The following is a 24,672-nucleotide window of genomic DNA, read 5'->3' as shown; positions in this document are numbered from 1 at the left end:
ACTTCTAGTACTAAGCGCTTTTAATCTAACTTTAATAATAAAGCTAATAGCACTTCTACTTCTAAGTAGTACTTTTTTAGTAAGTTTTTATTCTAGTACTTTTACTTTTTAGTACTAATAAGCTTTATAAAACTTTATTTAGTAGTTAAGTAGATTAACTATAATAAGACTATAAATAATAGTATAGCGCTTTCTAATAATAATAATAATAAAAGTATATCTTCTAAAACTATTACTAATAATACTATTATAGTTATTTATAAAAGTATTACTACTAAGCTTAGTTATATATTTACGTTTACTAAGAAAGTTATACTTTCTTAGTTCTTTACTTTAGAGTTTAAGTATCTTTAAGCTTATAAGAATACTACTAATAACTAGTAGTACTTCTCTAACTTTACGCTTAAATAACTAAAAAAGCGTTACTCTAATTATAGTTTTAAGTATATACTTTCTTATCTTACTATACTCTTTAGAGCGTATACTTTAATAAAAGTTTTTTTTAATAAGTAGTTTTTTATAAGCTTATAAGAAAAACTATACTTAAAATATATCTTTTACTACTCTCTAAAAAGAGTAGCTAAAAACTTTTTTATACTTTATAAGCTTTATAATACTACTAATAATTTAATATTCTTTATATTTAACTACTTTTTAAAGTAGATAAATTACTAAACTAATAGATTTTTAGTAAGTTTATTAGCTAGTATACTCTTAGTTTTTAAATACTTAACTCTAAAAGACTCTTTAGTATACTTTTACCTTAGCTATATATTTTAGATATTAATATATCTAAGGCGTATTATTATATACTTATTAGTACTAACTACTAAGTATATAGTCTACTAGTTATTATAAAAAATTATCTATACTACTTCTAAGATAAGTGTAAGCTTCTAAAATAGCTTTTTAAAAGTTATTACTTCTTTACTAATATACTTAAGAGTAAGAAGCTTTACTTCTATAGTTAAAGTTATTATAGTTACTTATTATACTACTTTCTAAATAATAGTACCTCTAAAAAGTATAATAAAGTAGCTTTATAAAAAGTATCTAGTCTCTAGATTATCTATAAAAGAAGTATTACTATAAATTATAAGCTCTACTCTAGAGTATACTTTATAGTAGATAGCCTAATAGTAAGTTTTATATAAATATATAATTACTTAGTTAACTACTTTAATATACTTTTTACTTAGATTTATAAGAAAGTATAAAAGCTTTAAAGTAGTATATACTATATTAGACTATAGTATAATAGCTATATAGAGTAGTAATCTAATACACTCTTAGTAGTTTTTAACTACTTTCTTATCTACTTTACCTATTAACTTTATAAGCTCTTAGCTTAGAAGTAGTATAGTAAAACTTAAAGAAGTACTTTTTAAGTTAAACTTCTTAGTAAGCTTATCTAAATACTTATTATATATAAGTATTATAGTATAAGTAGTGTAATTACGTAATACTTTTACTTCTAGAAACTATTTAACTAGACTTTTCTCTTCTAAGTTATATACTACTTTTATTATATTAGTAACTTATAAAGCTTTTTAATAAGTAGTATAGTAATATATAAGTAGTATATTATTAATATAGAAGAGTAGAAGAATTTTTCTTTATTTATTAAAGAAGAGATAAAGCTTTTCTTTAAAAGTAATAAAACTTACTTTCTTTACTATATATAAGAGCTTTTTATACTAAAGTAGTAAAGAGTTCTTTAGTTTATAAAAAGCACGCTTAAGCTTTATATACTTACTAAACTTCTTAAAGCTATTTAGTATTTTATATACTATAACTAGCTAGTACTTATAGTATATATAAAGAAATACTTCTATAATATTAAACTAGAGAATTTCTAGATTAAACTTAGCTACTATTACTATTACTATTCTAAAAAAGTATAAAATAAGTATTACTATATATATAAAGTATATAAAGTTAATTACTTATAGATCTTCTCTTACTACTACGTAAGCTTTATACTTAATAAAGTAGTTATTTTAATTAATCTTATATATAAATACCTACTTTAGTAGAAGTAGATACTTTTATACTAAAAAGCGCTTAATCTTTTTTTAGATACTTACTTAATAGAGTATATTTATCTTTTTATTATAAGCTTTATAGAAGAGCTTTCTATATAGATAGTTACTAAGATCTTTATACTTCTTTAGAAGTAGTAGTAGTTAATTATAGTATATATATTTAGATAGCTTATACTTCTATAAAAGTATATTATCTAAGATTATAGCTACTATAATTAAGTAAATAGTTATAAGCTTTTTTTAGTTTTCTTCTACTTTATATAAGTATTAGAGAAGACTATTTAGAAGATTATTATTTTATATACTATTTTATAAATTATATAGTATATAAACTTTTAGTTCTTCTACTTCTAAGTCTTTATATTACTCTTTAATTCTAGAGCTTAATTATATTAGTTTTTTATAATTACGCCTTTAGCGTATTAGTTTAGAAGTAGGTAGTAGTTCTATTTTACTTTATTTTAGAGAAGTTCTAAATATAGAGTATATATAGAAATATAGTATACTTAGAGATACTCTATTCTAATAAGTACTATATATCTTATCTTAATAAAAGCTTTCTATATTAGAAAGCTATTTATTACTTAGTACTAGTAAGCGCTTTTCTTTAGTTTAGTATACTTCTTAGATATTACTATTATACTTCTAACTAGACTTTATAGTTTAGTATACTTTAGACTTTAGTATTTACTCTAGAGTAAATAGACTAGTATACTCTTAAAAGTTTATATAAATTTCTAGTAGTTAGCTAGCTAAGCTTTCTATCTATATAAAAGATATATTATATACTACTTATTAATTAAGCTAGCTAGCCTATTTAATAGTAAGCTATAATATACTACTTTCTAGCTCTTAGATAGAGTTTTTAAGAGTATACTAGTTTTATATTTTATTTACTATAGCGTAGAGCTAGTTAAAGATATTTTTATACACTTTTTCTATATTATATAGCTTATTCTTATATAAAAGATTAATAATATAAGTAAGCTTTTCTACTAAGTACTTTTAGCTATCTTTAGCGCTACTTTTATAGAAAAGCTTTTTATTAAAGCTTATATTTCTTATTATAATTATTTAATTAAGCTTTAAGATCTATATTCTATAAATATTAAATACTCTATATTTTACTAGATATCTAATATAGCTTCTTAGTATAACTTTAAAGTTATACTTATCTTATCTAGCTACTTACTTTTTATTAAGTAGGTAAGCTTTATAGCTATAAGTATAAATAGTACTCTAATCTAAGTAAAAATTAGCTATAATAGTATAGATCTTCTTACTATACTCTATACACTATACGTTAAGTATAGTATTAAATACTAAAAGATTATAAGTATATAATAGACTTATATTATATAGCTAGGTTACTACTTTTATAATATTTAGCTAAAGCTTTTTAGAGAAATTTATACTACCTCTTATCTTAATAGACTTAGTAATTATTTTTTAACTTACTCTCTTTACTTCTTTATTTAGTTTATAAATATAAATAAAGGTATATTTTATAATAATACTTTACTCTTTAGCTTATATCTTAAAGCATAACTTACTTCTCTAAGATAGTATTATAATATTATTATTTTAGATAATAATATAGATATTAAGCTTATACTAAGCTATAAAAAAGCTTATAAAGTTATAAAAAACTCTTATAATTTCTATAAGTATTTTAGCTTAAAGAGTATATTAATAGATCTTACTACTATAGTTATTTTTAAGTACTATAATTTAGAGCTTTTTATTATAACTAGTAAAAAAGTTAAAAAGATTTTATAAAATTCTTTAATAAGATCTTAAAGCTTTCTTATATAGTTATCTAAAGATACGCTACCTTATATAAGTAATAGCGTAATACTTATACTTACTTTAGCTTATTCTCTTAATATATATATTATATATATTCTTAATAAAAGCTTAAAGCGCTTCTAGACTTAGATAGCTTACTTTTATATACTAAATCTTCTCTAAATTAGACTAAGAAAGGCTTCTTTAGAATTATTATAAGCGCTAGTTATTAGTTATACTTATTATAGTTAGGTAAAACTTTAAAGAATTATATTTAATAAATATAAGCTTATACTTTTTCTTAAGCTTTACTAGTATAAAGTTATTAGTAAGTATTTCTATATAAAGTATTAAGTTTAACTCTAGATACTATAGTCTAGCTTTATTAAGAGCTACTTTTAAGATAATATTAATATAAAAACTTTTTATAAGTACTATACTTATTAGAATAAAGTTCTTTATATATAGTTTTTTTTTTTTAGTTAAAGTGTTTCTAATTTTTTATATACTATATCTAAGTACTTAAAAGAAAAAGCTTTTTACTTCTATAGTATAGAATTTATATACTTTTATAAAGGTTTTTAGCTTAAGTAGAGATATATTATTAATAAAATATACTACTACTTTATTATTTAAGATAGTACTTATAAAAAGTAGATAAATATTAAAGTCTATAGTAGAGTATATACTACTAATACTTAGCTAACTTATAATAAAAGTAAAGTTAATAAGTATTATCTAAATTAACTCTAAATATATAGAGCTTAGGCTCTTAATCTATACTTACTATAAAGTAGTTTATCTCTTCTTATTAAGAGCTTTCTATAAACTATTATACTTTAAGTCTCTAAGCTTAGTAGTAATCTTAGCTTTAGCTTTATTAAAAAACTTTAAAAGTTTACTTATAAGCGCTATTTTTAAATACTTATATATAGTAGTAGACTACTTATAGTACTATTTATATAAGTAATTCTTTTTAAACTTCTAAAATAAGTTATTATTATTAAAAGCTTATTATAGTACTTTTATAATAGTAAATATACTACTTCTACTAGTAAAGTAAGTAGTATACTCTTAAATTAGCGTAGTAAAAATCTTTAATACTTATTTAAAAGTAACTTAAGTTCTACTAATAGTAAAAGCTTTAAGAAAGTTTTACTATATAAAGCGCTTCTATTCTAGAGTAAGCCTAATACTAATTACTTCTAAATAGTTCTAAATAGTAAGTATATTATTAACTTTAGTAAGTTTATATACTTTAGCTTAAACTAAAATATAGAAGTATTTCTATTACTAGCGCTTAGTATTAATATATTCTTATTATATTTTCTAAAGATATACTCTATACTATAAGTATATAAAATTCTTAGTATAGTTCTTTTTTAAAGAAAGTATAAACTTAAGATATTTAATAAGTACTTATAATATAGTTTTTTTCTTTATAAAGATAAAAAGTATAGTAAAAGCTAGAAGCTTTAAACTAATAGTCTAATTAACTTAGTTCTAAAAATACCTAATATAAGTACTTTTTAACTACTATTTTATTACTTATATCTTATACTTTATAATAAATAAATTATACTTATTAGCGTAGAGCTTATTAACTAAAGTATTTTATATAATTACTACTAGCTCTAAAGTAGTTAGAATACTTATTTAGATAGAAGTAGCTATTTTAGTATTAAAATTAATATTAGTCTAAATTTCTTTACTTAGAGTATAGAATTTAAACTAAATAAACTACTTAGACTAATATACTAAGTTAGTAAGTATAAAAGCTTTTATAAAGATTATTATAAAGTTACTTATTATAATTAATAGAGTAGTACTTTTATAAAAGTGTAAAGATAAGTAATAAAATTAGTATTACTATACTTTATTAATTACTTTATATTTTAAGTATATAAATATAAAACTATATTATTTTCTTAAAGTACTAGACTTATAACTATTACGTCTAGAAGTATAGAAATAAATAAAAGATAAATTATTATATTATAAGCTTACTTAGAAAGCTTTCTTAAGTAGTAAAGCTTTTAAGAGCTTATCTTAATCTATACTAGTATAATTACGTACTATACTCTTAAGAAGTATCTAGAAGTATATTCTATAATATTATTACTATATATTATTTTAATTATTTTTAGTTATTTCTAGTTATAGTATAAAAAAAGTTATATAGATAAGTATAAAGTTAGTTTATACTATAAGCTAGTAATAACTTTATTACTATAGTAATATCTAAATTAATATTAAAATTATTTTAGTAGTTCTAAAAGAGACTAGCTTAGAGTTTTTTAATACTTTTTAATATCTTTTAATATCTTTTTACTATAAAGATAACTTTAAATTAAACTTAAAGTACTATTCTAAGCTACTTATAAAACTTTTTATAGTACTCTATTTTTATAATAAATTTAGTAATATTCTTTTAAAGCTATATACTATATTAGTAGCTTTTTAGTATAAACTAAAGTACTAGTAAGTAGCTAATAATTTTATTTAACTTAATAAATTTATATATATATTTAGTACTTAAGTTAGTATTAAAAAGCTTAAGTAATTACTTTTTATTAAATCTTTTAAAGTTAAGCTTTTAAGTTATATAGTAGTACTAATAGCTATTATTAAAGTAAGTATACTTAAAATTAGTATTAAAGTAGTTAATTAGCGCTATAAAGTAGTTATTATAAAAAGTAACTTTTTTAAGTTAAACTTAGTATTATATAAGAAATAAAATTTAACTTACTTAAGTAGCTATATTTATAGTATCTTATATTAGTATAAGTTTATAAGTAAAAATTTTTAAGTACTTATACTTTATCTTAACTAAGCTATAGTAGTAATATAACTAATAGTTACTTTAAGTAGTATACTAGTTTTTAGTAAAGAGAGCTAATAATAACCTTAGCGACTAGCGTGGGTACTAAGCGTGGCTCGCGCGTGGTAGGCGCGTGGGTCGTCGGCGACGAGAATGCGCCCCAGGGATAGCACATGGGAACTTTACCCGGTTCATGGCTTGCGCGATTGCATGGCGAGGCTTGCGTACCCGCGAACATGGTGATGTAGAGTCGACAAGGCGTTTCACGATGTGGGATATCGTATGATTTCTGCGCTGAGGGCAGCGAGTGCGAGTGTCATCGTCCTCGGGGTCTTGGAGGGTAGTCGGCGACCGAAACCTCGCACCGTCGGAATTACCACGGCGTTCCTTCATGATGGAATGAATTACTAACGTGGCCCGCTAGGTCAAGCTGGTGTGTGGGTGTCTAGATGGTTTCTAGAAGGACTCCGTGCGACGGACGGATGCGAGTGCCGGGTGGCGGCCACTGGCGCGAACTTCATCGATGGTCCATCACAGCGGCGACTGACTTCGATTTTTTGTCACTTCTTCTCACGAACGATCGCATACATTTGTTGAACAGCTTCACAATGCTGCATATTTCTTGCATACGCGGCCCGCTTATCTCAGATTATTCTCCGTGTCAGATCTGCATGCCGCAGCTACCTCGCCGACCAGAATGCCTGCAATGGGAGCGATACAATGCTTCTCGAAGATGAGCAAACATGCCAAGTACTCAACGGACACCGACACACCGCACCGCTGCGCCGAAATGTGCATCTGCTCCGATTGATTGCGTGGTCGGTCTGCAAGCCAGTCGTCGAACGCGCAGCTCAAGATCCTCCTCACTTCTACTCTTCAAACAACTCATCCAACCATGGCTCCGCCAAGTAAACCCTCAATCCATGTCATCCTACTAGGCCCCCCAGTTCGACCGTCGGCAGCCACTCATGTAGCCTCTCCTGGACACATCGATCGCCTGAAGGGTGCATATCCATATATCCTGATGAAGCAGGAGATCAAACTACATATATCCTGAGTCCTGGCCACCTACTCAAAGCCTCCAACCCCATCTCACGCAGCCACGCAGCCAGCAATACAACTTTCTGAACTCCCCCCCTTCCCCTCCTCCACTTCATCTCAAACTCCTTGGTAACCGTAATCCCAACTTTAGCTCTCTCGCCGTATACCTCAGGCCACACATGTATAAACGCGACATGCTCCTCAACACCGACCCACCACTTATTATTCTTCCTCACGCTGAACACATCGCCAAAAGCAGTCCGCGCGTGTTCGGGGAGTTCGAAGTGCAGCTTCAAGGACGGGAAGTTCTTATATGCCTTCAGAAAAGGGAGAATGTCGATGTTGGGTGTTGACCACGAGGACTCTCGGACCGTGATGCGTACGCTGCCTAAAGGAAGGATGGGAGGCTGGTCAGGATCAAGGAAGGCGGTGCTGGTTACAAGGGCGTCGAGCGAGATGGACATTGAGTGGTTTTGGCGATAAGTGGCTTCGTATTCTTCTCGTATTTGATGGCAGGCCTGCGTGAGGCCCATGTCGTAGCGTTGTATAGTGTTCCATTCTGGAGGTTCGTATAGAACGTCATCTTTGTTCTCGTAACACAGCACGATCTGGTGTGCGGGCGTGCGCAGGTAATTTGGGGTCGAGAAGAATGATGTGGCCTCTGAGTTGACGGGAGCGTCGTGGTTTATACGTTCATTGGCGAGGTATGAATATATTTTGTTCCGAATTTCTATGCTTGTTAGTGATGCACTTGATGATGACGGTTAGTGTGTACTTACCACCGGACAGGGACAGAAACCCGAGCCTGGGGCTTTCTACAGTGAGATTTTGGAGAGCTGCGTTGAGTTCCTGAATTGAAGCGAGAGTATCGGACTTTTGTGGATGAGACATGTTATATGGTAAGCAGTTTGCTTGCCTCGATGGGTAGAAGTTTTCAGGGTGGTTTGTAATTAACAAGTCATCCGAGTTGAGCTCAAGGTTAGCGATAACTGAATAGCTCTCCACATGCAGCAGTCGACATAGTGGTAGTGGGCATTGCTTTCACTACACCTACTTTAGTTACACTAAACACAAGGCCTACGCGTGGCGCCCATTTCACCTTTCAGCGTTGGAGAGCTACACGAACCTCTCGATGAAAAGCCCTGTTCCCGTGGAAGCATATCCTGGTCTTCTACAGAGCTATCCCCCCTTGGATGTAAACACATACGACATGCCCTCATTCACGGTCGAGCTCCGCTGACGTCGCAGAAGTTTCCGGAACTATATGGCCAAAGTGATAGAGGAGCGAACTGTACTTGCCACTATTCCTGTTGAGACCAATACGTTTACTCCATGTCATTGCTGCGTTGAGATACTCAGTCTTCTTATAGAAGTCGGGACCCATCCAGCTTTCCGCCCACTCTTTCTTGACCACGATTGTGGTCTTTAGACCTTCATTCGTACAACTGCTGATGGTGATCTGAGAAAGGCAGTTTTTTGCGTAGACATTCCAGCGGGGGTTGCGATGGGTGTTGAGCAGCGAGTTGAACAAGCTGTTCTGGCGGAAGTCATTGGTGTCCTCGTTGAGAAAGCGTGCAATCAAGCGTGGCGCCCGAGCGATGATTTTGACCAATGGGAGTATATTGACGGAATGACGTGTTGCTAAAACCCTCGGCCTCAGCAAGATGATACTACCGACCGCATCGTCGTAGGTGCCATGTTGTGGATCGACAAACGTGGAGATATACTGATCGACCTGGTAATATGGAATTGCGATGGTGGTCGTTGTGAGGTAGATGGGCAAAAGCTCATCGCGGACCTGTCTACAGGTTCGTGTGAGACCAAGGAGCGTACGATCTTGAGCGATATAGTCGATGTTGTTCTTAGTGAGGCTAGGGTTGTGCGAGAGCTTCACCAGAATGCTCTGCTCAGCTGCATACTCGTATATGTAGTTCCGGAGTTCTTTAGATATAATTAGCAACTGTGAAATCTGGTTCCGAAATCTTAACTCACCCCCAGATAAGTCCAGAAAGCCGATAGCTCGACCTTGACAAGGCGATGTGGGCGTGGGCGCAACAGCTGCGCCAGAGTCACTCTCGGGTTTTTGCATGGTATAAGTGGCTTGTCGTGTGATGATTCTCAAGGTAATGGGCTCCTTCAAGTGACTACGAAGTAGTCCGAAGAGATCAGAGAACCGAAGTGAGTGAGAATAGCAAGAGTGGTCTTGGCAAACCACCTGACGCGGAAAGTGGGTCCACAACAGGTGAGGAAAGTGCGTTTGCGTTCGCGCGAGTGAGAGATTGATGTGGAGTTTAAGATTTGTAATTCAGAAGATTCCCACGGCAGCAACATTGGGGCCTCTAGCGCATAGTATTGCACTCATGGTTGGGATGGAACCAAGTAAAGCTTACCAGAATCAAGGAAAGCGACCCAATCAACCCGTAGACATTCGATTAATGTGAAAGATCTACGAAACCGGCTCGATTCGATCTTGTACCGTAAATCGTTTGAGACGTTTAGTATCTGCGTTAATACAGCCGTATCGTCGTCCAGCTCGTCCTCGACGTACCATTCATCCAAGATGCTCAATATACCTCACCAAAGCCCTTTCTCTCGGCGTCTTGCATCTTGTCAATCTCCGTCTCGCCAATCTTCTTCTCTTCCTCCCCGGCTTCCCTATCCTCCTCACTGTTCTCGACAATCATGTTGCCTTTCAACGCTTCCGTGAGGATTGGTTCTCCTTCCTTCTCCTTCGCGAACGCAGCATCATCGCTGGTGGCATCGCCGTCGCCCAGTCTATCGGTCCTGACGCCATTACCCATGCCGGATTCCTCTTTCCAGCTCTGCTCTGTCTGTTTGCGCTGCAATTTGCGTTCTTTGGACTGTCTGCGCTGCGTAGAGCTTGCTCGGAGGAACTTGCGGTGTTGTATTTGTTGCATGCCCGGGAAGTAGTCGGAGTCATCAGAGAAACCCTCGCCTGGTGTCTTGTGGGGTTGTAGGTGGCGGAGGACAGCTGCGGTTCTCGGTTGTGCATGGCTACCTGAGCGTGACATGGACGATGTTGCTTCCCCTTCATCACTGCTTGTGGCGTCGTTGGACGCATCGTTTGGAGATGCTGGCGTTGGAGGCATTTCCGGCATGGTGGCACCCTTAGTACTCTGCTTCCGCGAAAGCTTTGCCGGCGACGGCTCGTTGATAATGGGGGCGTGTTCGGTCTGCTGCGCTGCAACTGGGTGGTCCTCCTGTTCGCTTTCTACAGGCTCCATGTGTGAGACTGCCGGCGGGGGCAGCTGTTGCGATTGTCCCATGTACTCCATAGTGTTCTTGCGCATCGGTCGACGGGGGTAGTTGATCTTGTCATGGTCACATCCGTTGACGCATCCTCCCCATCGGCGCGTGGGTATGGTGGGGGATGCGGCGATGCCTCCTTGGCCCAGGCCAGTCAAAGGTGTGGCCCTGCTCGGCGTAGATGAGGTGGCGCTTTTTGTCTCTTCCTTCTCCTTCGCAGCACGGCGCTTGAGTTCCGACCATGTTCGTAGCTCGTTCTGGAGAATGTATCGGCCGTTGTTCTCGCTTCGCTTCATAATTATGAATTCGCAGTGGTTGACGTTACGGAGATCCTCGAAGTACTCGACCGACCAGTGGTACCTGGAGCATGTTAGTTCTGGACTGCTGACCCAATCGTTATGCGCCTCACCATTTCATAAGGAAGACGCGCGACATCAGCCCGTGTGTGACCAAAACGCATACACTGGGAAAGTTGTCGTCTTGGAAAGATCTCCACAGGCTCTCGTTGAAGCCACTGACTCGGTCGTACGCGTCAGCCGCACTCTCGCCATCAGGTATCCGGTAGAAGAAGTGCCCATAGTCGGCCCTCTCCTGCCACATGCGCTCCATCTCGGCTGAACATGGCTGGAAGTTTCCGAAGTCCTGTTCGCGTATCCGGGGCTCTTCGAAGACGGTTATCTTGTTGCGGGGAAAGGGCGATGGTGTTGGGTCGTCGGAGGTCAGAGTACGGAGTATGCCTTCGGTCGTCTCGCGCGTGCGACGGTAGGGTGAAGTGAAGAACTGGAGGGTGTCGTCCGGCTTGAGCAGAGACCGTAGCTGTCGTCCTGCCTCTTCTGCCTACAATCATCTGAGTTAGTCATGTCTCGTCTCAAGTCGGATGGGACTGGGGGCGCACCTGAGTCCAGCCATGCTGGGTCAGTTTCACTCTATGGTCGGGAATGAACTGGTGGATGTCGCGATTCTTGTTTCCCTCTGACTGGGCATGGCGGATCAATATGATCATCTGCGAGGGAGTTAGCCATTGGCCTTGGTGGTATTAATAAAGTGGACCTACGCGGGGTTTCCCCATGGTGAAGAGAGTGGGATGTGTGTATGGTGTGGGTTTGGAAGATGATGTACGTGTCGTTGATATTATGCTGTACAGCAAGGTGTCTTGGAGGCAGGAAGGGAATATGTACAGCTGTGCAGGGAAAGTGCGATCAAGGGCGTTTCATGTGCAGCTGCAAGCCCAACGATAGCGGCGACTTCGCTGGCGCGAGTGGCTTGTTCCGCCGCCCGTAGCGCCCCCGAGGTGTTCGCCGCAAATGCTAGCGCGTCATCCCTCGCGACTGTTTCTTGGCCGTCATTCTTCACCACTTTTTCTGCATTGCGCGACACCACACGTACACACTGCTACTGCCCACGCTATCTTTTTGAAGTCGCATCACTCCGGGCAACCACACACGACGTCATAAACAAATTACTGCCCTCTGCCAATCCGTCTATTTGCCAGCGCATCGCATCGCTGACCCTCGTGGTCTCACCACAATGTCTGAGCCCATCCCCGAATCAATACCTACATCCGCCGATCCGCGCTCGCAGCGCCCGACGAAGAAGCGCGCGCTTACTCCCCGCTCAGCCCAAGCCTCAGAAGTCGAGGCTCTCTTCGCGAAGCCTGATCGCGATATCTACATCCCAGGCTCCAGCGCACTAGCCAAGTCCTCCCTACCCCCAGAAATCGTCGCCAATGTACAAGGCTCCAGTGCAGGTGCGGGAAGTGGCGAGTTCCACGTCTACAAGGCGAGTCGGAGGCGCGAGTATGAGAGGCTGAGGATGATGGACGAGGAGGTCAAGAAGGAGGAAGACGAAAAGGAGTTCGCCAAGCGAAAAGAGGAGCTGGAAAAGAAAGACAATGAGAAGACGGAGAAGAATCGTCTGAAGAGGGAGAAGGCGCGACAGCGGAAAGAGAAAGCCAAGAAGGGTGGTAAGGGCGGAACAGGCAGCGAGAGGGATGGGACACCAGTTGCAGAGGATGGCAAGACGAAGAAGAAATTAGCGCCGAACGCGAATGTGCCAAAGACTGGCACCGACGAGGACGCAGATGGCAACAACGAAGGCGGAGAGGTCAAGAATGCGGAAGAGATTGGACTAGTCATCGAAGACGACGACTGAGTGGCGTACACACAGTCCGGAAGAATGGTTGCATGAGTGGGACAATAATCATTTTAATGCAGCAAAGCTCCATTAAGAGCTGATGGAGACACTCTTCACATTTGGGCCAAAAGGTGCGATGACATGGATTCCTCCCAAACCTGGTGCTAACGCTCAATACAAAAGTCTTGTTACTGTTGTCGCGAGACGTTACACAACCCTCTATCCTATGCGACCCTCCACGGCAGCCGCGCCTTCTTCATATATCGCCCGTCGACTATCGTCAGAAGCATTTGCATCAAACATCTGCAATCAGGGCTATGTTGCTTGTCAAGGATTAGCGGCACAACAGGAGAATTATGCAGGTGCGGCCCGGCAAAGCTCACGGCTTTTCCCATGCCAACCAACCACCATCGCTGGCCATCGGAGTACCTTGACGGCTTCATCTGTCTGGTTCACTGGCTCATTACGACCGCATTTCATCTACTCTCGACAACATCCATATACTTCTTCTTCATTTACCGATCAAGCTTTCTGCGACGAAGGGTCGGGACTGCCTACCGGAGTCGAACTCCGATGAGATGCGAGAATGCGGGGAGTTCAGCGCTGCCCCTCATATCAATTTACCTCATGTTCGATCTTGATTAGTCTTTTCAAGTCTCGCCAGATTTTCCTTTGCTGCCCAGAAAAATGACGTTGTCGTCAATTCACATACCAGGTGTCTGAATACGCCGACTTGCCGATGTTCTCTTATTTTAAGCCTCGAGACCCACAAAAACTGCTCCTGCCAAGTTCTGCATGAGCTCACGACTGATCGTCGTGGCGGAGACCCGAGCCGCAGTGTACGCCATCGTTGAAACCTCATAGGAACGACTCGACATTACTCTTTTATTCACAGCCAAGAAACTATGCCGAGATCGGCTAAACAGCCCGGCAGCCTCTATCTAGGAGAGACGCGTCCTCGATCTTAGTACCCAAAGTAAACAATCTCGATTTCATCCCCGTCTGGTTGCATGCAGTATCTATCGGCAGTTACGCACCATTACTTCCATACAGCTCTACCTGCAGGCCTCTTGCAAGTTCGATCCAACGAGACATCAGTGGCCTCAGGCCACACGCTCAAGATCACCACTACCATTGGATCGTGTAGATGAGCTGTTTCAAACATTACCCTGACAGCGGTTGTACAGCCCGTCCCTACCCTGAATCCAAAGCTTAAATAGACATCGGACCCGGCCACAAGCAACCGATAAATTAGCCACTGTGCTACTCTCCATAAACACCCTGGCGCGACGCTCTCTGTACAACGTGTACGCAACGTCATATCCTCTCAACATACTCGATCGGCCCCAAACCTCCGCGAGTGAGAGAATTCTCCGAACTCTGAGCTATGATAGCCGGACAAATATAGCGCTGCTGCGTCGTTATACGGGATATTAGGATTCATCAACGTGGGCTTGAGGGCGGAGGAACAGGGAAGGGAAGTAATCTACGCTGACGCATGGTAGCCAGGTACGCGTGTGCTCTGGAAGATGTGGAGACTGGGGGTGAGCAGGAGTATAAGAGAACCTCGTGTCAGAAGTTTAAATCAACATCAACGAACAGCTTCCACTTTACTCATTCACTAAACTATACATCCGCACACTATGAAGTTCACCACCGTCCTCCTCATGGCCGCTGGGTACATCTCCCTCACCAAGCCACTTCCTCAACACCCCAACTAACACCCCCCAGCGCCCTCGCCGCCCCCATCGTAGAACGCCAAGCCACTCCCTCAATGCCCGTCGGCATCCCACCCTTCCCCACTGGCCCCCGCCCCACCGGTCCCATGCCAACGCCTCCAGGAGGTTTCCCCGCGTTCCCGACTGGCGCTCCTCCCTTCCCAACTGGCGGCTTCCCTGGCTTTCCCAGCTTCTCAGGCGGTGCGCCTCCGTTCCCAACTGGTGGCTTCCCCAGCTTCCCAGGTGGCGTTCCTCCCATGCCGACTGGAGGGTTCCCTGGTCGGCCTAGTAGAGGACCAATGCCGAGGCCTACGAGGAGTGTGCCGGGCTTTTGTGAGTAGATTGTGTTCTTGGAGAGTGTTGGGTTTGTTGCTGATCTTTTGTAGCGCCTATGCCTAAGCCTACGCCTGTTGGGCCTCCGGCGTAGATGGTCAGAGAGATGTTAGGGCGGAGACTTGGGGTATGGGTTCAACCTCGGCGGAAGAACGTTGCTAAGTTCGTTGTACATAGTGCCACTCAAATATGATCGCAACTGGGTTCGTAGCAAATCGTGCTCTTTCGTCATCGTGAAGCGCGTTGTTATCATTCCAATTCGATGTCCTCAACCGTCCATTCGCCGACTTTGTCCCCGGGCTGGATTTCGCATGACAACTGGGCCAGATCTTCGCGTTCGTCAAAAGCCGGTATGTGTGCTGTGCAAATATGCCGGTATGTCCCGCTAACTTGTCTTCGCACGATGAGCGGATAACAAGATCCAAGTATTATCCAAATGTCGTCTCCTTCTCTTATATTACAATCGGGTACTAGGCCAGCGTGTCCACTGTTTGTTACAATGTAAGATCTTCTATACAAGCTTTGTAACGTATCGCGGAGCGCGGACCACGCGCGTCGATCAATCCTTTTCAAAGGGGCTAATAGGTCCAGTACTTTAGTTCCCTCGTGCCCTAAACTCCGGCTCGCCCGCTCCGGAGCACTGCTAATTTCAAGAAGGTAAGACAATCCAGTCTCAATACAACTGTGATCGTGCTTTCGCCCGTGTAGACCGCCTTCGATAACACGAAGGAATTCGAGCGGCAACCCGGGGCCAGAGTGCCCGAGGTGTCGCTGCAGATATTCACCGAGCGGAGACGTCCAGAAGCGACCAATGGTCGCGTATGCGCCGTTGGTAAAGCGTTTCTGTATCCAACCCACCTCTACGCCGCGAATGCGTAATGTCAAATTTTCGACATTGACAGAATTTGAAAGGCACTGGGTGCGTCTTCGCTCATGATCATATCGCAAAGTGACCGGTGTTCCGAGAGGGTCGCCTCCCATCCATTTATCTGGTATCCATGTTGGATGGGTAATCTCGTCCGACTTGAGACTATCTGTTGCTTTAACGTCATGTCGGAAGCTGTCAATCAGGAACTCAAGATCCCTATGTCGACTGATGTAGTAGGCGGCTGCATCTGCCATGACCTGCGCTTCAGTCTTGTTGTAATCGACTTCAATGCCTCCTTCTTCGTAGTCTTTAGCCAAGTGCATAAGAGCATACAAGCGATCATGGCCTACCGACACTTGCATATAATTGGATCTGGGAAGAATGGTGAGAAGCCCAAGTCTCAGTCTTTGCTCACCATGAAAGGCGAACATCTCGGAACCAAAACTAAAAGGGCCGGCCATATATCCTCTCAATGCACGTAGATTGGTAAACTTCCAGACGTTGGGGTGAACATCAATTAGAGGGAAAAGGTCCCCTATGACTTGCTGGAAGTCGGCGACAGCCATACCATCAAAAGCAATATTCATGCAGTGTAGCATTATTCGTCGTGCGTTACGGACTTCTTGCTGTCTACCAGCATAAAGGCGACCGCGTCAGCTGATACTCTATATTCAGGCGACCGTTGATCCACTTACATCCAAATACGATTGAAGTACCCATTGTTAAACATCGGAACCAGAGGATCCCAGAAGCTGGGCTCATCGCCCAGGCCACTATATTCTGCATTTGGGCTGGGTTTAAAGCTTTGGAGAGCTGCTACGGCCGCACTCTCTTCGTCGATCGACGGTTCATTGATCCAAATTCGCACACAGGAAGCGTTGTGGTAGATGGTCCGCATCATGGCGACCTGTTCGGCTCGTTCCTCAAGACTATTCTGGTTAATGCATATCGCATCAACCCATATCCTCAGTGGCTCCAGTCCTGCGAAGTCGCGCAGATATTCCAATGCTCTTGTCAGATTCCAGGCCGTCGGTATAGTGGCGCCATCCACAACGACCCGATCGGTCTGCGTCGCATCACCCCACATGTACGACAGCGCATCGTATGCGAAGTCACTGTCAACGTTCGCGATGATGAATTTGCCTAGGAATGGGTCTGAACGTTGACCAGGCTGCAGTTCGAGGATGCGGATGCAGCGGGGTTCGAGAGGCTCGTAGTGAAAGCGGGGCAGTGGGTCTGCGCTTGCGTCTCCCGAGCGAAGCTGGCAGTAGCGTCGGCCATCCTCTTCAGAGTTATCGTCGATCATCTCGCAGGGTCAGTATGATGGAACGCGAAAACATTGCTCGTGCCTCAGAGTGTGAGAGAAGTAGGATGGGTGTTGAAGATGTAAGAACAGAGAAGGCTGGCTCGTCAGCATGTTGGCGAGAATGCGGGGTCAAGCGAGGCCACGCCTGGCGAGACGAGGCTGAGAGACAAGAAAATGGACTTCTAACGGGTGCGGTAAATCTTGTATCTACTACATACAACTTAACAAATAGATCGACCACCCGCAAAGTTGAAGCGCAGCTCTTAATATAGCTTCTGCCTAGTCGACTTTGCCGCACGTAGTCAACGATTTGGATGGGCACGGATGACGACTTTCACGGATACTAGTCTCGCATCATTGTGGATACGCTGATACAGGTGCGGATTGTGAGACTATCTAATTGCAATACCACTGCGCTCTAAGAATCGTGGATGCCGTCGTCAGTGCCGTCGTCAGTGCCGTCCTCGCTGCCGTCCTCGCTGCTCAGGGGACTACCAAGACTCCGCCAAACACCTGGCCGATGAAAAATAGACCTGACTGACATCTCGACCTGGAACTTTCCGTCAACTGTAGGCCTGATCTTCGCATTTTCATGTTCCCCTAACACCTCACCCTCCACAGTGTCAGAAGTACCCTCAGAGCCTTCATCGTCGCCGTCGAGGAACGTGATACCTTTTTCTTCAAACATTTTCTTGAGCACGGCTTTCCGTACATCATCCTCTTCCAAAATCTTGTCGTCTTGTCCATGGTACTTCCGCCCGAGGTGTTTTTGCACTAGCTCCGTACCTCTGAGCGACGCCGCTGAGCCGTAATGGTCAAGGAAGAAATTACGGCGGCGACAGCGTCCGCAGTAGTCATTGCTGTGATACTGGTCCCTTATGCACTCATCGCGCAGACCTCCTAACAGTAGATCTCGGTTGCGTTCGCGGTATATCTCGTTCATGCGATTGTGAGCAGGGATTTGGGCGAGCACGCCGCTATCTATCTTGTCGTCGAAATCCCAGTTCTCGTAGAATTTGTAGAGCTGGGGAACGTTATAACCAACCAGCTGCCAAGCTACCGTGTGGTATGTGCGAGCCATTTGCTGAGCCAGACATTTGTCGCCAAGCCAGGCTTTACACATGTTGTATTGCGGGGTGAACTCGTGTGACGAACGCTTGTGGATGACTCTCTGGATGCAAGCCCATACCTTTCGAAGCTGCGGTGCGAGATCTGGATCGTCGAGATCGATCTTTTTCTGCTTGGCTGCATCTTCGGAAGCTATCTTGAGGATGTATAAGCCTAGCCCGGGTGTGGGCTTTGGCATGAGCTTCGCCAGGACAGGGTCTCCGGCTAGTTCCGATAATATCTCTTTCCATATGTCTCCACAGATTCGGTACATCGAAATCCAGTCGAAGTACACGTTCTGCATCTCGCCCTCTATAAATAGAGACAGATCGCGAAGCAGCACGGGAGAGCCATCTGCCGGACCATCCTCGAACAGTCGTACCACCCGACGAGTGTCAATCTCACTTTCAACCCAATCCGGTGATGCGCCCAACTGGCGTGCTAGTTGCCCTTGTTCGGTTTTGTCGCACAGCAAGACATTGAGGTTACTGGCAAGCTCGTCCACGGACTCGTTGGTGTGGTCGCTCCATCCTGTCATCCTACTCTGCAGAATCGGACTCAATAAGCTCGTTTCTTGAAACATTCGACTTGATTTGTGGAAACGGTATTTCCCACTGCTGTCTATGCGGGGCATCTTGCTGCCAAAGGCAAGATTAATCTTACGGTATGACTCGTCAAGGGTCTTGGGTATGCCGCCGTAGAAGATGTGATTTGGATCCTGAGAGTAGAGGAGGTATTCCATGTCAGGCCAAGTAGGATCGTTTGGATAAAGTAGTTTACCCTAGTGGTTGATATTAGTACCGATTGACGATTACTCAAGGCCACTGTGTGGAGTTTTGGAAACTCTAGAACAATTAGGCAGGACTGAGCTTTACATACCGCAGTATAGAGGTGGCCCAAGACGCACGCAAGGCCACTCTGCCCCTCGAGATGCCAGCCGCAAATATGTAGTTGGAAGTAGACATCATACTTGATCAAACCGCAACGTATTGGGTTATATTTGAGTGCAGGGATGTCAGAATGTTCCATAAGCTGGTGATAGATGTCCATGGTGTCCCTGCACCGAGAGCGTTCATCTCCAGATGGAGTATGAGGACCAAATAGCTCCGGGAACGGGGCTTCCCATTCATCGAACGCCGGCCATTCGTTCAGCTCGTCCTCAAGTGTTACCCGAGCATGAGTGAACGAACTGTTGAAGCCTTTGCCTTCACCCATACGATTATCCTTAATGTCCTGGATGTCGAGAAGCATCTGGATGCCAAATGTGACCCAGATAGGGACGACTTTATCTGTGAACATGATTTTCATGCCGCGGGTTACCTAGATGGTGGTGTACAAAGTCAGTGTGTGTCTCTTGCAGTTCATACACCAAGTTCTCTTACTTCATCTTGAGCCCAGAATCGTTGGTGTGCTGAGGTGTACACCCGGAACGCTTTGGCAAGCTCGAACGTCCGCTTGATCTCTGGCACTGATTCTGCACCAATCGCTTGAAGCTCTTCCTCGTTGGCGTCAAGATAGGGGAATTTCTTGATGCGGTTCACACAGAATCGCAGACCTGTGTAGGCAGGCCAAAAGCACCAGTTGGCGTGAATCTTATCGTACTCGTCCGCATTGACCTGGATACTGACATCTGAGGGGACCACTAACTTTTGGATTTTGACATCATCCGGCAATGGGTGGTAGTGATGATACAAAAGCGCAGGAAGAGACCACACAGGAAACTTTGATACCGGGTATCTGGATGGGCGCTTGAGATGAAGGTCGAATTCGCTCTCAGCACGCCTGACAAGATCTATCGCAGTGTTCGTGAGCAGAGCCGACGCCATAAGGTCCCTGTTGAAGTCCTGTGTCTTGAACCAGGAATCTTGTACCACGTCCTGAATCTCGTGGATCCCTGCGAGAAACGAATGTATTGCGAAGAAAAACTCCTCTTCGGCCTCTTCTTCGCTCTGCTCGATATCCGCTGTGACAACCGGCGGCAAAGTGGCTTGCCGTTCAACCTTCTCTTTTGGCGACGTGTCCGCTACTTCCTCCACCGTCAGCTTTTTGAACCGATTGTCGACACCATTGGACTTCTCCGGTTTAACGGCTCTGGCGACAGGAACCAAAGGGCGCAAAATTTCCTGGACTCTGGACAGTATGTTTATGAAGTGATTATGCCCTTCATCTTCAAGTTTAGCAGATTTGTACCAAGCTTGTGCCTCTTTCCTAGCTTTTATAGCTCTGCCGAACACTGTCAGGAGCGGAGATGGCACTTTGACTTTCTTGGCTTGTTTGGCAATAGCCTCGGCGATAGGTATGAAGTCGACGGTCCGGATGTGATATGCAGAGGGCTGGCTTTTGGCAGACTCTTTGGCAGCCTCCTTGGCCTTCTTCCTATCTTTGCCTTTTAGGCGTTGTGACTCTGCCGGCGTCGGCGCCGGTCCACTGTTGAGACTAAACCCGATCTTTTTTGAGGCTTCGACTAGCCAGCCGGCAATGTACTCTGTTGTCGTGTAAGTAACGTTAACCTACTAAATTGAAGCCATTAAGAAAGACGCACCTGTATCCTTCTTGTATTGGCGATAAGTTGTCGAAAGAAACCCAGAATCTAGATTCGTCGACATCTTGAATAGATGTGTGAGAAAGAACAGCGCGGGTGGGAAAAGAGTTGTGGAACATCAACCATTGAAGCCGCTGGATCGAAAGAGCGGAGTAGCGGGACTTCGGATGGACCTAGCGTCAAGTGGAGCTCCCAGCATGCTAATTCGCTCAATCAGTGGATACCAAGGATGCTTCCTGTTTTGGAGCCGGCAATTAGAATAGACGTGCGCGTAGTGGTAGATGGTTCTTCGAATCGGCGATACTTCTTATTCGAGAGGATTCAATTGCATGAGCGTGGTATGGGTGCCGGAAACTGCAAGTCGTTTCTGTGAAAGGCCGTCGCAGTACCACGCGATGGGTAGCGCCATTGAAGACGAGCCCCCAACTACCTAGACCTTGAAAGCTTTCGGGTGTTTCAGAGACAGCAGATGCAACCAGCACCGAGTGAGCCAAGAGCTGGACTTAGTACGGAGTAGACAGAATACTGGAGTTGCACTGAACAGAGAACACTGAAGGCCGGCGCCGTTAGCGTGTCCGTGGGGGTGCGGGGTTAGGCGAATCTCGGGCATGCAAGGTGTCTTCGTTGGCAACAACGCTGTAACCTTCGGTCAGCTTTTCGGTGATGCCTTCGGGCCCCAGGTTCTCGCCACTTCGCTCCAGGCCGTCACCCCCAATGCAGGCGGAAACAACGTCAAGTGCGAGGTCAAGAACCCCAACTACCCTGGACAGACCTATGCGCTCAACGCATGGAACACTTTTATCGACCTTGATGGGAACCATAACGCTGCTATCCCAACCGACGTTACATCGTTCACCATCGAGTGCAAGGTCTAAACGTCCTCTCGTATACCGCTTAGCAGTATGTCGGGCGCCGTTTCATGGGGCGCATGAAGCGAGGTGGTCAGCGATAACGTTCCTTTCTTTCTTTGATGTCTTGGGAAAGCGATTTGGGTACATTACCTTGGTGTTTAACAGTGGTGTATATATTCATTCGTCCGTGTTATGGGAAGTAGTAAAGCTTCAATAGCTAATATCACTCATTTGTGGAGGCGCAATGTGGCTCCCGCTGACGCACCCTTAAAACGGCGTGTTGCATCCATACTCATGATCGGATATGCTGAAGACAGGAAACTAGGTGACACAAGACCCAAAGTTGAGCAAACATACAAAGTATCGTTCAGATCGTCGTACTTCACTATCACAACGCTATGCCAAAAAGACCAAAATCCAAGAACGCCTTCCATGCTCTAAGCACATTTTGCCTCACCTACTTGGGCCACGCCCTCTCCCTCTACCCCGTCCTCCTCTAGCAGCCTTGTAAGGCCTCGGCACTGGTGATCCATCACTCCTCCTCTTCTCACCGATACGTGACGAGTATCTTTCCTCTCTCTTCATGTTTTCGCAAGCTTCTTCCTGTTCACGAGTCCCCGTAGAATGGTTGTGGACCTCACACCACTGCTGCCGTACTGCCCCATCGCCTCCCGTAGTGAATGGATCGCGAACGTAGCAAATCCCGAAGAGAAGTTTGGCGACTGCGCGGACCCTTGACTTGACACTTGGGTGCGTGTTCATGAACATGTCCCAGCTGCCATAGTGCTGCGTTCCCCAGAGGAAACTGTATAGTATCACTATCCAGCGACAAAGTGGGGCATGCGTTGGGAGGTACTCAAAAGCGCGGACGACGTTTTCTATGCTAGGCAGCTCTCCGGTCTCGTGGTAGTTCGTGTTCTGGAAGCGAAGCAAAACAGTATAAGCCGAGTGGTACTCCTTACGCAGATACGTGACTATGTAGAGAGTGAAGAGGTTCTGGTAGTATTGGTCGAGAGTCAAGCGGTGTTTGCCAAACGGCTCGACCCTGCCGTGTTTATCCAAAAGGCTGTACATCGCAAAGATGACGGATTTGACCTTGGGGTTACTGTAATCTTGAAAGAGATTGATCTGCTCAGCGAACTCCATCATATCCAGGCCAGGATCCCCGCTTATTGGAGTATGAACGTTATTCTCTTCATCGTTGAACCGCCTTCCATTGGCCGCCGTCATTCTCGATACTAGCGATCCTGGTGTGGCGTTCATCAATGGTGGCGTATCTACCGTTTCACCTCGGTGATGGATGTTCCGTGTATCGAGCCTGAGTGCCGCTGGTCCTGTTGGTGTGCTCGGAGGAGGTTTTACGGCGGCGGGAAGGTCGCAATGTTGATGCCTGAGCCGGCAGTTTTGGCAAGTGTGACCGAAATCTATGTGGGCTAGGTTCCCAAGCTGCGGCGAGTAGACTCTACACTGATGGCCATATTCCGCACACTGACTGCATCCTCCACCGTCAGCCGCCTTGCCATGGTAATGTTGAATCGCTCGCGCATGAGCGATTTCAAATTTCCGCGCATAAGTCAGACGATCCCAATCGCCTACTGGATAGTGATAACCGAATTCATCATCGGAGGGCGGGTCCAAGACGTATGCGGCAAAGTCTTCGATGTGCTTGACAGGGTCTGGTCTAGATGGCGTTGCGGCGTCGCTATCCGTCATCCGCCTTGCGCGCTTTCTGGATATATTTGGGCCGGACTTCAATTCCATCAGCGCCCACGGGTATGTCTTTCGGAGACTGCTTTCCAGCTCAGGATTCTCGCTAATCTCAGTCTCTTCAACCTCGATGATCATTTGCTTGACTCCTCTGGGCTTCTCTGTCGCATGAGCCTCACGAGCTCTGTCCTCTTCGGCTTTGGTTTTGGGTGTTACTATAGTGACGCCGGGGTAGTCGTCTTGTAACCGTTGGCGCAACTCTGTTGTCAGATCTTCTTCGCTTACAGTGAAGCTGACGTCTTTGACACACGGCGGGATGCTGGACTTCCTGAATGTCTCCCATGACGGAGTCTGGAGTCCATTATCCGGTTCAGGGAGGTCAGCTGCAGTATCCTGCGTCTGTGAGCCCAGAACAGAGTCACGGTCATCGATGTGAACACCTTCGTCAACTTCGGCCAAGTCTTTCTTGCGCTGATCAGGCTCCTTTGCCAACTCCTTCAAAAACGCGGCTGAAGCGGCAACAAAGTCCAACACCATATTCTCCGGGCTGACGTCACAGCTTCCCAGCGAATCTCCATTCTCGTCTCTAAGCTGAAGTTCCAGCTTTTGATATCTGAACATGTTAGTTCTGGGGTAGGAAATGTGATGGGTATACCCACAATCTTGGCTGCTCGCTAGACGCATTGCTATGCTCGACAGCGCGAATGGCGCGTAGGATTTCGCACTCATTCGCCGTCAAAGCGAACTGATAGGTTGGCTCATTCACGGCCATGCTGAACGACAGCGGCCCTAAGGTGGGGTTGATGTTGATCCCTGGATGTTGCTCGTCTTAGACTTTGTTGCGCCTAGACGTTGCTTGTTTTTAGTTGAGTCCTTGATGGACCGCGAAAAATCGTTCTCGCACAACCGAGACCCAACGTGGGGTACGGAGCACCACAATCTGGTTTGCTAGAGAGACTGGAATGTCCAGTGTAAAACAATGTCTTGTGCAGGCCGTCAAACCGTCGGATGTTCCTCGGGCGGTAGAGACAAGTATGTATCGGCAAGTCGCGTCTCTAGGTGCCCGTGGTTGCTTCTGCTGGCTTCCCGCACCAATCAGGAAGTTTCCGGGACAGTCGGTCGTGGACGGAAAGATAATGCTACAT

General features: G+C 43.2%; 9 protein-coding genes across 9 annotated transcripts; 3 read left to right on the top strand and 6 right to left on the bottom strand.

Annotated features, from left to right (window-relative positions):
- Positions 1-7,691: 7,691 nt before the first annotated feature.
- J4E85_006721 (uncharacterized protein) lies at positions 7,692-8,586 on the bottom strand (the record flags this gene model as incomplete). Its single annotated transcript, XM_051470957.1, has 2 exons — positions 7,692-8,425; positions 8,475-8,586. 2 exons carry the CDS (start codon positions 8,584-8,586, stop codon positions 7,692-7,694), a joined length of 846 nt encoding a protein of 281 aa, XP_051325167.1.
- A 325-nt stretch (positions 8,587-8,911) lies between these two features.
- On the bottom strand, positions 8,912-9,784 carry J4E85_006720 (uncharacterized protein; the record flags this gene model as incomplete). The annotated part of the gene is made up of 2 exons (XM_051470956.1): positions 8,912-9,636; positions 9,688-9,784. The coding sequence occupies 2 exons, from the start codon at positions 9,782-9,784 to the stop codon at positions 8,912-8,914; spliced, it is 822 nt and encodes a 273-aa protein (XP_051325166.1).
- A 475-nt stretch (positions 9,785-10,259) lies between these two features.
- On the bottom strand, positions 10,260-12,031 carry J4E85_006719 (uncharacterized protein; the record flags this gene model as incomplete). The annotated part of the gene is made up of 4 exons (XM_051470955.1): positions 10,260-11,322; positions 11,372-11,799; positions 11,858-11,965; positions 12,017-12,031. The coding sequence occupies 4 exons, from the start codon at positions 12,029-12,031 to the stop codon at positions 10,260-10,262; spliced, it is 1,614 nt and encodes a 537-aa protein (XP_051325165.1).
- A 458-nt stretch (positions 12,032-12,489) lies between these two features.
- J4E85_006718 (uncharacterized protein) lies at positions 12,490-13,113 on the top strand (the record flags this gene model as incomplete). Its single annotated transcript, XM_051470954.1, has 1 exon — positions 12,490-13,113. One exon carries the CDS (start codon positions 12,490-12,492, stop codon positions 13,111-13,113), a length of 624 nt encoding a protein of 207 aa, XP_051325164.1.
- Positions 13,114-14,738: 1,625 nt separating this feature from the next.
- Positions 14,739-15,154, top strand: J4E85_006717 (uncharacterized protein; the record flags this gene model as incomplete). The annotated part of the gene is made up of 2 exons (XM_051470953.1): positions 14,739-14,773; positions 14,827-15,154. 2 exons carry the CDS (start codon positions 14,739-14,741, stop codon positions 15,152-15,154), a joined length of 363 nt encoding a protein of 120 aa, XP_051325163.1.
- Positions 15,155-16,612: 1,458 nt separating this feature from the next.
- J4E85_006716 (uncharacterized protein) lies at positions 16,613-17,320 on the bottom strand (the record flags this gene model as incomplete). The annotated part of the gene is made up of 2 exons (XM_051470952.1): positions 16,613-16,679; positions 16,710-17,320. The coding sequence occupies 2 exons, from the start codon at positions 17,318-17,320 to the stop codon at positions 16,613-16,615; spliced, it is 678 nt and encodes a 225-aa protein (XP_051325162.1).
- A 418-nt stretch (positions 17,321-17,738) lies between these two features.
- Positions 17,739-21,033, bottom strand: J4E85_006715 (uncharacterized protein; the record flags this gene model as incomplete). The annotated part of the gene is made up of 4 exons (XM_051470951.1): positions 17,739-19,208; positions 19,307-19,747; positions 19,810-20,912; positions 20,970-21,033. The coding sequence occupies 4 exons, from the start codon at positions 21,031-21,033 to the stop codon at positions 17,739-17,741; spliced, it is 3,078 nt and encodes a 1,025-aa protein (XP_051325161.1).
- A 544-nt stretch (positions 21,034-21,577) lies between these two features.
- On the top strand, positions 21,578-21,844 carry J4E85_006714 (uncharacterized protein; the record flags this gene model as incomplete). Its single annotated transcript, XM_051470950.1, has 2 exons — positions 21,578-21,607; positions 21,650-21,844. 2 exons carry the CDS (start codon positions 21,578-21,580, stop codon positions 21,842-21,844), a joined length of 225 nt encoding a protein of 74 aa, XP_051325160.1.
- Positions 21,845-22,273: 429 nt separating this feature from the next.
- Positions 22,274-24,299, bottom strand: J4E85_006713 (uncharacterized protein; the record flags this gene model as incomplete). Its single annotated transcript, XM_051470949.1, has 2 exons — positions 22,274-24,140; positions 24,187-24,299. 2 exons carry the CDS (start codon positions 24,297-24,299, stop codon positions 22,274-22,276), a joined length of 1,980 nt encoding a protein of 659 aa, XP_051325159.1.
- Positions 24,300-24,672: the final 373 nt, after the last annotated feature.

The sequence above is a fragment of the Alternaria conjuncta genome (assembly GCF_024043145.1).
Source record: "Alternaria conjuncta strain BMP 0040 chromosome Unknown scaffold_9, whole genome shotgun sequence".
Lineage (NCBI taxonomy): Eukaryota > Fungi > Ascomycota > Dothideomycetes > Pleosporales > Pleosporaceae > Alternaria > Alternaria conjuncta.
This window is presented reverse-complemented; position numbering and strand designations above follow the sequence as displayed.